We start from the raw sequence: 15,026 nt of genomic DNA, 5'->3' as shown, positions 1-15,026 counted from the left end.
ATCCGTACGAAATATATATAGAGAGCCAGGTCGATACTGAAATCTTAACATCAAGACTACGGGGCGGTCTGGCAAGAAACAGATTAAAGTTCACCACACTGCATAAATGCCAATAATTTTGTAAAATTAAGCAACATCTAACTTTCTGTAGCTGGATTTAAATATCTGATAAAAACCTAAACAGTATAAGCAGTTAAACTCCTTGATTTAGCATATAATGTTTTCACTTTAGCAAGTTTTTGCGTGCGCTATTTTTTGTGGGGGTGTGGAATAAGTGTTTGATTACTCATTTATAACGGACAGACAAGTTTTCTTTTCTTTTTTTAATTTTAATTTTAACTTACCATACGTCTACACTGAATGTATAATAAATGTTGAACTTGTTACGAACAATATTTTATTTGTTTTATTAGATATAAAATTCAGTAACAGACAAATAGAAGATTTTTACGGTGGCTGATTCATTCCAAACCTCAACTTCTTGCTCGGCGCCCACTGATCAGCCAGTTTTCGCTCGGCTCCACCGACGATTTACATATTAAATTGGTCCTTGGTCTGCGATTCTCCATAGAGAAAATACTAGGAATAAGAAAGGGCGGGAGCGCAGATTGAAAACATGATAATTAGTGAGGGCGCTGGGCGAAAAGTCGATATTTACGTTATAAATCGGCGCCCAAAATTGGCGGAAAGACGGAATGGCATATATCAGCCACCATATAATTTTGTTAAAATGTCTGTTAGGTTCAAAAGACGTTCTACTTTAATATCTTATTAATTCAATGAATTTATCAATTAATGAGTTCTTGTTTGGCTCTCTCAGGAATTGATGTGAGTCATTCCGATTTAAGAGCAGACATCAGACGTAATGACTAGCTCTATTAACTACTGTTTAATCCAACATCAGACTATTTTTGATGGTGTTATCTCTACCACACATAACTAACCAGTCCGATTCATAACTTTCTTTGTCCACTGCATATTAGCTGGTGTCTATTTTTCTCATACTTGCACCTATACTTCCGGTTGCAGGTGGGACAAGCGAATGGCTTTATTCCTTGATTCATATTCATATGTGCCTTTAGTCTTATTTTGTCGGAAAGTGTTTTGTCACAAACAGGGCATTGATTAGCCTTTGACGAATCGTCATGTGTTGCTGCGTGGCGTTCCATAACCTGTTTGGACGAATAGCATTTCCCGCACTGGACACATAAATAATTGTCCGCATGCTTTTGACTTTTATGTGTAGCCAAGGCTGTTTCATTGTCAAAGAACGTGGTGCATTTAGAACAAATAAAAAATACATGTTCTTGGTGAATCTTCATATGTCTGGTAAGACTGTCTTTACGTTTATAAACGTTTTCACATATTTGACACTGGTGGTGATTGACGGTTAAGTGCTGTTCTGTTACATCAGTTACTGTATTTACTGTTTCTTCTGTAGACACATCTAGGAGAGATCCGTCGAGTAAACTGCAGTCAACAAAGGATCCATCAAGAGGCTCTGTTTCGCTCATTATATCCTTAGTCTGAAATGGTAAAAGAAATGATCACTGTATTGGAACACTTGTAAACATAGGAATAAAACAAAAATCGCTTTACTATATTCTGCATGTACAAACATACTCGGGGCTTCGCATTTCTGTTACCCGTAGTATTCATTTTTATAAAAAAAAAATTGTAATAGTTTTAATCACATCCTGCTACATGTAACAGACTCTTCTTTAAACAAAAATATCTTATAGTCAGATACACCCAAGGGCAATTACTCAGGTTGGCATATATCAAGTCTTGTTGTGTTTTAAAAAGTTATACTTTGACGACTGAACAAAATCGTTGCAATTTTACATGCTAATCTTCTCTGTATCGTTCCAATTTTGGTAGAAAGTTGTTCAAATAATAGGCAATTGAGACACATAATAATTATTTAGATTTTCTTTGAGTATTTTGGCCTCCTAAATATACTAAAACCAAATTACTGACGATTTCTCCACATTTCTGAAGACTTTTCTCTAGCTGTACTTGTTGAGCGTCAAAAAAATACACACCTGTGCCATGTGAGTGCCGTTTTGAAACCCCTTACCATCTTTAAAAACGAGTCATTCTTTAAATATAACAAATTAAGGCTTAGAATTTGAACTGGTTATTGCAGGAAGACATGACTAAACGATACTGTATCAAAAATGAATACATTTGGAGTATTTACTGAGTATTTTACGTGTTTTTTTTTGACATTTGACATTTTTGAGTCAAACGTTCACGTTTAACTCGCCGTATTTTGTTTATTTCAAGATGAAATATTGTGACACTCACAGAACATAGTCATCAATTATTCATCAGGGCGCAGATATCTTTCATTTTAAAAAAAGTTTTGAATTACCGGAGATACAATAAGAAATACTTACACCACCGCTCCTCCAAAATCGCTTATCGAGCGCTGTATGTGTGAGTGTCATCTGTACTTGGGAGCGCCGGTACCAGGGTGTGTTTTCACCCCAGGGTAATAATTTGAACAATTTTGGAAGAAGACCACAAAGCAATGCTACATACCAAATACCAAAGGCCTAGGTCTTGTGGTTTTAGACAAGAAGATTTTTCAATTTTTTTCCTATGTAAGTCTTTGTAAACTTGAGACCCCCGGGGCGGGGCCTCTTTTCATCCCAGGGACACAATTTGAACAATTTTGGTAGATGACAATTAGATGATGTCACGTGACAAATATTAAGGCTCTATGCCATGCGGTTTTGGACAAGAAGATTTTTAAAGTTTTTCCTTTCTGTTGCCATGGCAACCAGAGTTCTGCATGGAATTAAATTCTGTGAACAATTTTGAAAGGGGACCACCCAAGGATCATTCTTGTGAAGTGTTGTGTAATTCTGCCCAGTGGTTTTCAAGGAGAAGATTTTCTTAGAAAATGTTGATGGACACACGACGGACGACTGACGACGGACATTGAGCTGTCACAAAAACTCACCATGAACCTTTGGCTCAGGTGAACTAAAAAATGCATATGAGGTGAATCGAACTCCGGACCTCGCGCATGCAAAACATATATGGTAACCACTGGACCACGGAGGAATATAACACATTTCGTCATAAAATTGTGTATATAAATAATGTTTGTTACGCCAGTGTGTCTGGATTCGTTTTACATTGGCATTTTTTTGGCTTTTCTACATTAAAAATTAAACTGGCGATGATTTTGTTCTTCAAACACTACTATAGTGCACATTATTATTCAATATTGGAAACTATAAGCGGGCCGCTTGAATCATCAAAAAACACGTTCTAAAAAGAGACCCGAATAAGACAGATTCCATCTAATACCGCGAATTTTCAACTCGTTAGAATACGACAGAATAAGAATAATTTGTTTTCTTTCGGCGCCGCTAAGTCTGCTGATGACTGTTCATAAGAAACTTTATTTTGTCGAATGTTGTCCTGAAATTTATTCACCGCGGCGCAGCAGTTCCAGGAATTATGGGATAGAAAACAATAACAACAAGAGGGCCATGATGGCCCTATATCGCTCACCTGAAGAGTTAAGTTGCTTGCTTGAACAACTTTCTTTGCTAAAGCTTCAAAAACAAAAAAGTAGGTCAGTAGGTCAAATTCATGGTCACTGAAAGTCAGTACATGTCATCCAAATTTCAAGGCTGTATCTTCAAAAAAAAGAAAGTAGGTCAGTAAGTCATATTCATGGTCACTGAAAATCAATTTTAAGTTCGGTGTGCAAAACTGTACATTTCATCCAAATTTCAAGGCTTTATCTTTAAAAAAACAAGACAGTATGTCAGTAGGTCAAGGTCACAGTCGGTTGACCCTTATCACTTGGGGTCATCAGGTAAATATAATTAAACAGTCTAGGAAATATGATCTGATAATTTTTGAAGTATGTTTTCCTATATAACTCATATATCAAGTGACCCCTGGAGCAGGGCCTCTTTTAACCACAGGGGCATTATTCGAACAAACTTGTTAGAGATCAACTAGGCAATGATACATGCAAAATATCAAAAGCATTGGCCTGGAACTTTCAGACAAGAGGATTTTTAAAGTTTTTTCCTATATAAGTCTATATAAAACATGGGACCCCCGTGCAAGGCCTCTTTCACCTCAGTGGCATAATTTGAACAATTTTGGTAGTAGATCACTAGGCAATGCAACATACCAAATATCAAAAGCACAGGCCTTGCAGTTTTAGGCAAGAAAAATTTAATTTTTTCCCTATATATGTCTATGTAAAACTAGGGAACCCCGTGGCAGGGCCTCTTTTCACCCAAGGGGAACAATTTGAACAATCTTGGTAGAGGACCACAAGGCAATTCTACATACAAAATATCAAAAGCCTAGGTCTTGAGGTTTCAGACAAGAAGATTTTTTTCTATACAAGTCTATATAAACCATGTGACCCCCATCCCCCTGGGCGGGGCCATATTTCAGCCTAGGGGTATCATTTGAACAATCTTGGTAGAGGCCCACTATATGATGCTACATACCAAATATCAAAGCCCTAGGTCTTATGGTTTTGGGCAAGAATATTTGTAAAGTGTTTCCCTATTTTAGTCTATATAAACATGTGACCCCCGGGGCGGGTCATATTTGACCCTAGGGGGATAATAATAATCTTCGTACAGACCCACTAGATGATGTTACATACCGAATATAATAGACCTAGGCTTTGTGGTTTTGGGTAAGAAGATTTTTAAAGATTTTCCTTTCGATTGCCATGGCAACCAGAGTTCTGTATGGAATTCAATTCTTTGAATAATTTTCAAAGAAGACCATCCAAGGATCATCCCTGTGAAGTTTCATCAAAATTGGCTTGAAGATTTAGGAGGAGATGTTGTTTAAAGGAAAGTGTGGACGGACGACGGCTTACTTTGACATATATACATGTACGGAAGACGGAAAACCCGTATTAAATTCATAAAATATTCATGTTTTATTCTTAGAATATTTCATGAATATTTCAAACAATTTTTGCGTCCAAACAAGTGCACTGTGAAAATAACACATTTGGAAAATTACATATTTCACTTTCTTCAGGAATAGTTAATGATATTTTAAGAATACTAAATTTATAAAATATTCATGTTTTATTCTTTGAACATTTTATGAATATTTCAAGAATTTTGTGAATTATTCAATAATTCTTCATATCTTCAAGAAGTGGGACACACCTCACTTCATAAATAAAACTTTATGAAGTGAGCTCTAAGTGTCATCAAGAATAGTTTATGGACAATTCTTGAAAGTACGAAAAATTCATGACTTCATGCATTTCACTTTCCCAGGGGTAAATTAAATGTCATTTAACAAAACATGGTCGACCATGGTTCCAATAGTTGTATGACCATGAACTACCATCATAGTCCATGGTAGTCCATGGTCATGTGACCACTGTTTTTGTCTGGGCTGTGAAATCGCAGACAAATATTAATATCGGGCAGGTCTTGGGTCAAATTATATTTCATAAAATATTTCAAAAATGCTCATAATTTTGTCCATGAAGTTTCAAGCATTTATCTTCATGTATTATACATGAATAAATTATTGAACAGAAAACGAGACATTAAAATAATGTATAAAAGAATCATGAACTCTTCATGAAGTACATTGTTAAGAATTTTTGTTATAAATGACCTTTCACTCTTCATGAACAGGAGCTGTGAACAATTTCATGAATAAATTCTTCCTATTACAACTTCAAGACGTATGAAACCTTCATGAACATGAGCTGTGCATAATATAATGAATAATTCATGCATGAAGCACTTTATGAATTCTTATTAATTAAGCCAAATATTCTGATCATGTTTCAATATGACTGGACAAATATTCTGACCTCTGGAATGTTTGAATGCAGGACGACAGAGCTATTGCCAAATCTGAGTTCCTGATCCTATTGATTTAGTGAACTTATGAAAACAGATTTTATTTTGCAAAATAGCAAAAATGGTGAGTATATATCTTTTTTTCACATTTATGGTATATGATGTTAAATTCTGAAAGATATTCTAATATAAAGTCATAAAAAGAGGCTGATCTTACCTACTCCAAAGTTGTGATAATCTTCATATTTAGTCAGTATACTGTACCCTCGAGTAGGAAAATACCCATCGGTACCACCAACTTCTGTCTTTGTTACGGGAATGCCAGACTCTGTCTCGTGCATTTCCCGTGCAAGACCAAAATCTATTAATCTTGCATTGAAGTCAGCATCAAGAACAATATTCAAAGATTTCACATCCATATGTATTATAGGCCCACTGCAATTGAAAGAGGCATTTTGCATATACATGTATCATTACATAGTTTTCCTATGTAAATATTAGTAACACAAACTCATTAAAAATATCATTATCCCAAATATAAAAGATGATTAAATAGCTATTTGTGAAACAAATACACGGGACAAAAATTCCACTTGTCCACTCATACTGACAATTAGAAATGTCCTGAAGATGATAGGAATTTAATGTTAGGTTGTTCTGCATGATGAGTGCATTTTGCCAACGTACCAACCGTGATGTTATAATTGCACAACACGGCTGTAATGGTATTGTTCATTGGCTATTTATTTCCATTCTGTATGAAACCGGAGGCGTGTGGGTACTGTTATCACACTATTTGTACATTTCATTCTGTGTATGTATCAATAACAACAATATGATTAGACTTTATATAAAAACTCACGGCCAAAACTTTTTTATATATACATGTAAATAATTTTGAGATTGAAAGATTACTATTGAAAGATTATTATAGAATTATTGCAAAGTGACGAGATCTATTTTTTATCATAGTCATCTTAATTTTTCATCCCACATAATTATCATTTTAATTTGATTATCTAGAATATATAGGTAATAAAACTTGTGTATTTTGATCTAATGTCTAGCAGTAAAGTACAATTAACAGAATATCAAGATATTAATCAAACATGTTATGACATGTGCCTGGAGGATATCCCTAATCCCTGGAGAAGACTAATTATCAGGTTTTGCTAAATTTTGAAAAAAAGGTTTGCTGAAAAAATAGCTCAGAAAAAGAACTGCACCCTTGTCAGTCAGAAAAAGATTGTGGTTGATTTCAAGATTCAAGAATTACTGAAAAATGAAAAGATAAGCCCTCTCTCTCTCTCATATTCACAAACAAAATTATAGACAAATGAGTGATTTCTAAGTGTTAGTAACTGTAAACAATATTCAGAATTAAAGGAAGAGGGTATGAGAATATGTAAGATTTTCATTATTTAGTTAAATTAAGGACTAGTGAAAAATGTTAACATCTCTTAATGTTCTATTAAAACTCAGGGCGAATAATAACTGGTATTGGGAACTCTGACAATTTTCAGTATTTGTTTAAATAACATTACCATGATTACTGCAAATGAGTGTCACGCGCAAACCCCAGGTCTCTTTCTCAATTAAATTAATTTACTTAAATATACGGAATACTCAGGAGTGCCAGGCACTGTCCTCCAGATCGTTTGACAACAAATAAATGGATTTTTAGATATCTGGAAATTAATGCGATATTTCTTAAGAACGTTATTACTGACAGACTATATGTTAAGGAAACACGTGAAAATTACTTGTTTTTTAGCTCACCTGAGCCAAAGGCTCATGGTGAGCTTTTGTAAGCGCTCAATGTCCGTCGACCATCGTGTGTCGTGTGTCCGTCAACATTTTCTAAAAAATCTTCTTCTTGAGAACCACTAGGCAGAATTTCACCAAACTTCACAGGAATGATCCTTGTGTGGCCCGTTTCAAAACTGTTCAAAGAATTGAATTCCATGCAGAACTCTGGTTGCCGTGGCAACTTAAAGGAAAAACTTTGACAATCTTCTTGTCCAAAACCACAGGGCCTAGGGTTTTGATATTTGGTGTGTAGCATCATCTAGTGGTCCTCTACCAAAATTATTCAAATTATCACCCTAGGGTCAAATATGGCCCCTCCCCCCGGCTTCACATGGTTTATATAGACTTATATAGGGAAAACTTTGAAAATCTTCTTGTACAAAACCACACGGCCTAGGGCTTTAATATTTGGTATGTAGCATAATCTTAGTGGTCCTCTACCAAGATTTTTCAAATTATCCCCCTAGGTTCAAATATGGCCACGCCCCGGGGGTCCCAAATTTAACATAGACTTATATAGGAAAAAAAGTTTAAAATTCTTCTTGTCTGAAACCACAACACTTAGACCTTTGATATTTGGTTTGTAGCATTGTTTTATGGTCCTCAGCCAAAATGGTTCTAATTGTACCCCTGGGGTTAAAAGAGGCCCTGCCCGGGGGGTCCAAAGTTTTATATAGACTTATATAGGAAAAAACTTTAAAAATCTTCTTGTCTGAAACCATATGACCTAGGCTTTTGATATTTGTTATGATGCATTGTCTAGTAGTCCTCTACCAAAATTGTTCAAATTACGCCCCTGGGGTTAAAAGAGGCCCCGCCCTGGGGTCACTTAGTGATTATGTGAGTTATATAGGAAAAAATACTTAAAAATCATTTGATCCTATTTCCAATACTGCTTAATTATAATTACCTGATGACCCCAAGTAATATGATGTCACTTGACTGTGACCTTGACCTACTGACCTTCCTTGTTTTTTTTTAAGATACAGCCTTGAAATTTTGATGACATACACAGTTTTGCACACCAATTGTAAAACTGAATTTCATTGACCATGAATGTGACCTACTGACTTTATTAATATTTTATCATCAATTTGACATTTGAAACATGTAGCTCATATTACTCAGGTGAGCGATCCAGGGTCATCATGACCCTCTTGTACTACATTTTACAATGAAAGTCGAAAATTGTAACGCTTTACAACGCACATTAACCTTACCCTGCTAAATTTATACAATGAACTTGCCCATCATTCAATTTTGACATTACCATTACCTGTTAAAAGGGGTGCTAAACATAAAGACACTGACTGAATGGCGAACAGTGCAGATCTTGATCAGACTGCATTGAAGTGCAAGCTAATCATGCATGATCTACACTGGTCGCAAAGACAGAACCAATCGCGTACAGCATCATAAGGGTTGAACACTAAATCCTCCATAGCACTATTGGTAGTGACAGCGGAAAACTTTTCTGTTGCCATGGCGGTCTGGCTTCGATTCCCAACACGGTCATCTTTTTTTTCCTTGATTTGGCATTTTAAAATTAGTTTAGAAACAAATCTCATATTCTAATGTTCATAATAATACCAAACTTCAGTTTGAAAGAAAGAGCATTTTTAGTTAAAATCTGGAGGTCAGTGCCTTTAATACTTAAGACAATATTTGCAGGTTTTTTATTTACGCAGAATTAACAAAAGTAAAATATTTTTCAGCGAGTGTGGCAACGGCCTTTAGGTTGATATCTCTGAAAGATTTAAAGACAGTGGAAGTTAATGACAGTGGATCTGCATTGACGACTTCCTCAGTTTGCTTAAATCAAATCATAAACCAACCGACAAATTAGTGAAAAGAAGCAATCTACTTAGACAACTGAAAAATCACTCTGATGTTTGTACTAAAGATATTGACGGGATCTTGCACACATCCGTTGAGTCCTTGTTTCAGTATATACACTCCCATGTTGTTGATTTCAACTTATGTGAACCAATTGTTTTATAGTAAAAATATCTTTATAAATCATTTCTGTTGTACATAAAACTTTGTTTCAATTTATAACTCATTGTTAATAATATTTTTATTATTATACTAAAATGGAAAATAAAACATTTTTTACTGTTTTAAAAAGAAAAATGTTTATCTACTTTTACTTATCTATATAAAACAAATAATTTTCTACTGCAAACTCATATAAAAGAAATTTGTTCTTCTTATCATAAGCAATCTACAGATCATTATCTAATCATGCTTACTATCATGCTAATTTCTCTCTGCCACAGAGTGTGATACATGTAATTATAATTATCTATTAATGATGCATGCCCTTGAGGCTACTAGGCTATAAAAGAGCAATATTTCGGGCAAATTCCGAGCAGTGTGTAATATCCATCTGTTTAAATGTAATTGAAAAATTATTGAAATGTAGTTGAAGTTATTCTTATTTCATTTTTATAAAGTAATGAATTAAATTACAATTTCTTTCAATTACAAATTCCATGCAATTAGTTATTACCCAGATGTTGTAATCAATTACAATGAAGTACCATTATATTTTTCAATTACCCCATGTCTAGTTTCAAGGTCACAAAGACATCAGTCATCTACTGACCTCAGGCGACAATCATCATTAAAATCTAGCAGTCCTAGGTCAAAACATTTGTTATTAATTAGGAACAGTTTTCAGTCTAAAGATAAAGGTAAAGGTAAGCTTAATTTGATGTTGAGCAACCACCTGCACGATTATCCGGTAAAAGATACTTACATGTATTTGAACTTATTTTATCTCCTGGTACGACCCTTTAATAACTAAAGCAAGCAAGTAAGCTACCACTGTATTTTTCGATTCTTCATTATGACCTTTCATCAGTAGCCAATTCAGTGTGTGTTCAGGTTTAACGTCTTTTTCAACAATATAAACAACAGTGACTACTTGTAGCAGTGAGCACAGTGCCCAATTTTATAGTACTGACTCTTTGGAATATCACGCCGTTGACATGTGACACTATACCCCACCAAGTCACACTATACTGACCAATCCTAGCACTATCCCCTTTAGGCTGAGCGCCAAGCAGGAAGCATTTTTTACTTTTCTTAGAATGACACGGCCAAGTATCCAACTCACAACCTCCTACTATCGAAGCCGGCGCTCTACCACTAGGCTACCAAGGCGGTCTAACCAATTCAGTATGTATGCAGTCATAGGATCACATGCAATAATCTTTTGAACTTTGACCATTGTATACCAAAATAACAAGATGTATGTTTATATAAAACAATAATGATAGTTTTATTTTAAACTAGCACCAGACAAAAATACGGCTAAAAGTAGGGGCAATTCTTTTAAAAAGTAGGGGAAAAGTAGGGATTTCGTCAACAAAATGTAGGGACAGTAGGGCTTTTTCTTACCTTTTGCGACACTTATTAAAGAATTACCCAACCTTTTCCTTTTGTTTTTATTTTTTATTGCTGTGGCATCAGTCATTCAAGGAGAAATATAATTACTTTAAGTAACCGAATTAGCTGATTTTTCTACTCATCAGATAACTTCATCTCTTTATATTGGTACCCCTCTTCACCAACTGCACCAGGCAAACTCTACGAAACACTGGAACCAAGTTTTGATGAGATTAATTCCTTTAATCAAAAATACTTGATTATCTTTTACAATATTTCAATGAATTTTTTTGGCAAAAAAGTAGGAGCCTCTCAAAAAAGTAGGGAAACGTAGGGCCCGCTTGAAAGGCTGATTTAATGTTAAAATCATAACAAAATTTAATTTTTCTTACCGTATGTCTTTGACAGGTGTATGAAGAAAATCCAATGCTGAACTTATGTGGTAAAGAATCTTAAGTCTTCTCTGTTTTGTAAGCGTTACATCACGTATTCTGCCTGCATTCAGCTTCTCTGTATCATCTTTCAACATTTGAAAGAGATCACCATTTTCCAGGTAAGGAGAAAGGAAATAAAATGACCTAAAATGAAGAGATCACTAATCTCAAAACACAGTAAATAACTAGTGAATGAAATATTACCATGCAATACAAAGTCCCCTACTGAAAGGCACCTAATTTATTTCTACTGCAGTATAACTTAATGAACTGATATCTGTCAATGATGTATAAACAATATTGTACTATATATACAAGAGGACCATGATGGCCCTATATCGCTCACCTGAGTAGAGTTGCTTGCTTGAACAAATTCCTTAACAAGCAAATTAGGAGAGTGGGTTAAGGTAAAAATAACGCAAGAATACTTTTCAAATCTGCAAAAAATATTACAGGTAGTCTAAATCCTTTAATGTAGCTTAGACAACAAGAAAGTAGGTCAGTAGGTCACACTGACAGTCACTGAAAGTATGTTTAAAGATCGGCGTGCAAAACTGTACATGTCACCCATATTTCAAGGCTGTATCTTAAAACACAAGAAAGTAGGTAAGTAGGTCATATTCATGGTCACTGGATGTCAGTTTTAAGATCAGGATGCAAAACTGTACAAGTCATCCAAATCTCAAGGCTGTATCTTAAATAAGAGATCACAGAGTGATCTTGGCGCCCACCATTGAGCCATTTTTGAATGTTTTGAGCCAAATTTCAAGACAAGATCACGGTCAAAATCAAGTTCAGAGTTCATTTCGGTACACAAAACTGTGCATGTGGTCCATGCATGTGGTCGAAATTTAAACTGTAGCTTGAGAAATGTGAAAGTAGGTTACTAGATCAGTTTCAAGGTCAAAGTTCATTTCTGTATTTTTGATTCCATACCTCGTGTTTTTATTTCGATGGAAATGAGATGTGGAACCAAAATTTGTAGTCCTGTATGGCGCCATATAACCTATACCGTGTTGGTGCGCCGTAAAACCCAAATAAATAAATAAATAAATCATTTCTGTACACAAAACTATGCATGTTCTTTAAATTTGAAGGCTGTAGCTTGAGAAATGTGAAAGTAGGAACTAGGTAAAAATCAAGGTCAAAATTCAATTCAAAACTACATGTATGTATGTGGTGCAAATCTAAAGACTGTAGCTTGAGAAATGTGAAAGTAGGTAACTAGGTCAATCTAAAGGTCAAATTTCATTTCGGTACACAAAATTATGCATATGGTCCAAATCTGAAAGCTGTACCTTAAGAATTGCGAAAGTAGGTCACTAGGTCAAAATCAAGGTCAAATTTCATTTCGGAACACAAAACTATGCAAGTGGTCCAAGTTTGAAGCCTGTGCCTTCACAAATGTGAAAGTAGGTCACTAGGTCAATGACAAGGTCAATGTTTATTTCTGTACACAACCCTATGCATGTGGTCCAAATTTTAAGGCTGTAGCTACAGAAATGTGAAAGTAGGTCACTAGGTCAATCTCAAGGTCAAAGTTCATTTCGGTACACAAAACTATGCACGTGGTCCAAATTCGAAGCCTGTACCTTGAGAATGTGAAAGTAGGTTATTAGGTCAAATCAAGGTCAAATTTCATTTTGGAACACGAAACTATGCATGAGGTCCAAATAAAATGTGAAAGTAGGTCATTTGGTCAATGTCAAGGTCAAAGTTTATTTCGGTACACAAACCTTTGCATGTGGTCCAAATATGAAGACAGTAGCTACAGAAATGTGAAAGTAGATCACTAGGTCAAGATTAAGGTCATCTCATATCAAGGTTCATCTAGCCACTAAAAACTATACATAAGGCCACACCAAACTGATTACTTGGTCAACGGATTTCCCGCTCCATTTTTTTCCAAAATCAAAAACAACTTTTTTTTTGAAAATCAGCTTCCGCTCGCTTCAGTTTTTGCAGACCGATTTCAAAATTTCAGAGCGGGCGTTTTTCACTGTTTAGGGGCCATATTATCACTGTGAAGCGGCAGTAATTCATAAAATCTAATACTTTTAATCATAAGTGTCCATTAAAACACCAGAAGAACATGTTTTTGGCTCTGTGTTGCCCCAGTTTGCAAAACTGACAGCCGAAATGACAGATTGTGTAAATAAATCCTTGAAAGATCATCAAAAAGAGTTTCCGCAGAAAATGTTTTTCTCAAGATGAACATCAATATCTCATTATTTAAAACAGTGTCATTTAATAATGGCTGGTGATTAAAACAACGTTTTGCTGCAATCCTTAAAATTATACACATATATCAGCAGTAATTTGGAAGTACTTAAATGATGAACAGGCGGTATAATTCAGTTTGGACTTCACATACAGTGTTACATCATAAATAATGTATTGTTGAAATAACTCTGAAAGGACTGGGACATTGCTTCTATCAGCTATGTAAAATGAACACAATTTTCTTGCGGAGAAGGGGTACGCACATGGAACTTTATTAGGGCAAAGGAATCCTAAATAGCTTACAAACTCACAATCCAAGAAAACATGCATTAAAGGCTTACTTTTTTATTTTTAAAGTAGAGTTGAAAAACAAGAATATTATATAACTGTTTATAGATCCTGTTTAAGATTTGTTTAATGGGTACCATCAGATCTATTTATCTAAAAGAAATTGAAGATGATAATGCATTTATTGTTAAGACTTGCATCATCAAAAGTAAGTCTTTCCTTATATGCCAAAGTTAAATGTGAAATCAAAGAACAACAGAAAGTGCAAAATTTGTCATTGAATTTACAAGTAAATTTGGTCATCAGTGGATGATGGATTTCCTGGTATCTTGTGAAATTGCATTGGAAGTTGACAGACACTATGATATATAGGTCATGAGTATACCTAATGTACTGATGAGGTGATTGCAGAATTTTCCATATATATAATGATTTCTGTTATACACTACATGAGAGTAACAGCTTTCTTATTCTTATGTAGTGACATAGAATCTAAGGCAAAACCCTTTATGTGGCCAGGGTACTCGCTGGCCTAGGATAAAACTTAGCAAACACATTAGTTCTACACACTAGAAATACGGTCAAATTGCCAGATTTTCTTGTATCCGCCTGTTGTCCCCCCAGTTTGTTTAAATGTCTAAATGTTTGTAATGTATTTTGGGAACAGTTTGTAATTAAACCTTCAACATTTAAAGATCTTTGGTTCTTTTATGTCTTTTCAAGCCATTTTGATATGTTTTTGCAGTGCTTGTTGACTTTTGTGACAAGGTTTTTTTTTTCTTCAAATCGCTCCTCGCCCGCTCCAAAAGTAGGTGATATCCAAAAACAAATATTTTTATTTTTATTTCGCTCGCTCGCTCCTTATTTTTTTGGAAAAAATCCGATGACCAAGACATTAATTTGGTGTGGCCTTACAACTTTGTTGTCGGGGGGTACAAAAAAGAAGCCAAAAATTTTAGATCTCAGTAGGATTTGAACCGACGCCCTTCCGTCCCACTGACTAAAACGTAGCTTTTGGCCCAACGCTCTAGACCAATGACAACCG

The 15,026-nt window shown here is 35.0% G+C and overlaps 2 protein-coding genes across 2 annotated transcripts in view; both read right to left on the bottom strand.

Annotated features, from left to right (window-relative positions):
• Window positions 1-273: 273 nt before the first annotated feature.
• Window positions 274-2,478, bottom strand: LOC128552731 (gastrula zinc finger protein XlCGF71.1-like). Its single transcript, XM_053533787.1, has 2 exons — window positions 2,403-2,478; window positions 274-1,526 (listed from the first exon to the last, which is right to left on the bottom strand). The coding sequence occupies exons 1-2, from the start codon at window positions 2,451-2,453 to the stop codon at window positions 954-956; spliced, it is 624 nt and encodes a 207-aa protein (XP_053389762.1). The 5' UTR covers window positions 2,454-2,478; the 3' UTR covers window positions 274-953.
• Window positions 2,479-5,301: 2,823 nt separating this feature from the next.
• Window positions 5,302-15,026, bottom strand: part of LOC128552732 (uncharacterized) — a 29,203-nt gene continuing 19,478 nt past the window's right edge. The window contains exons 4-6 of the mRNA XM_053533788.1: window positions 11,429-11,614; window positions 6,056-6,269; window positions 5,302-5,415 (exon numbers count right to left, since the gene is read on the bottom strand). Coding sequence (XP_053389763.1) covers window positions 5,302-5,415; window positions 6,056-6,269; window positions 11,429-11,614 — 514 coding nt within the window. The remainder of the gene's footprint in view (window positions 5,416-6,055; window positions 6,270-11,428; window positions 11,615-15,026) is intronic.

Source organism: Mercenaria mercenaria, unplaced genomic scaffold, assembly GCF_021730395.1.
Source record: "Mercenaria mercenaria strain notata unplaced genomic scaffold, MADL_Memer_1 contig_3095, whole genome shotgun sequence".
Classification (NCBI taxonomy): domain Eukaryota; kingdom Metazoa; phylum Mollusca; class Bivalvia; order Venerida; family Veneridae; genus Mercenaria; species Mercenaria mercenaria.
The sequence above is the reverse complement of the archived record's forward strand: the minus strand, read 5'-3'. Positions and strand labels throughout refer to the sequence as shown.

Coding starts and splice junctions, on each gene's coding strand:
- LOC128552731 (XM_053533787.1), bottom strand. CDS start 2,453: ATGACACTCACACATACAGCGCTCGATAAGCGATTTTGGAGGAGCGGT. Junction 1,527..2,402: donor GATTTTGGAGGAGCGGTGGT/GTAAGTATTTCT, acceptor TTACCATTTCAG/ACTAAGGATATAATGAGCGA.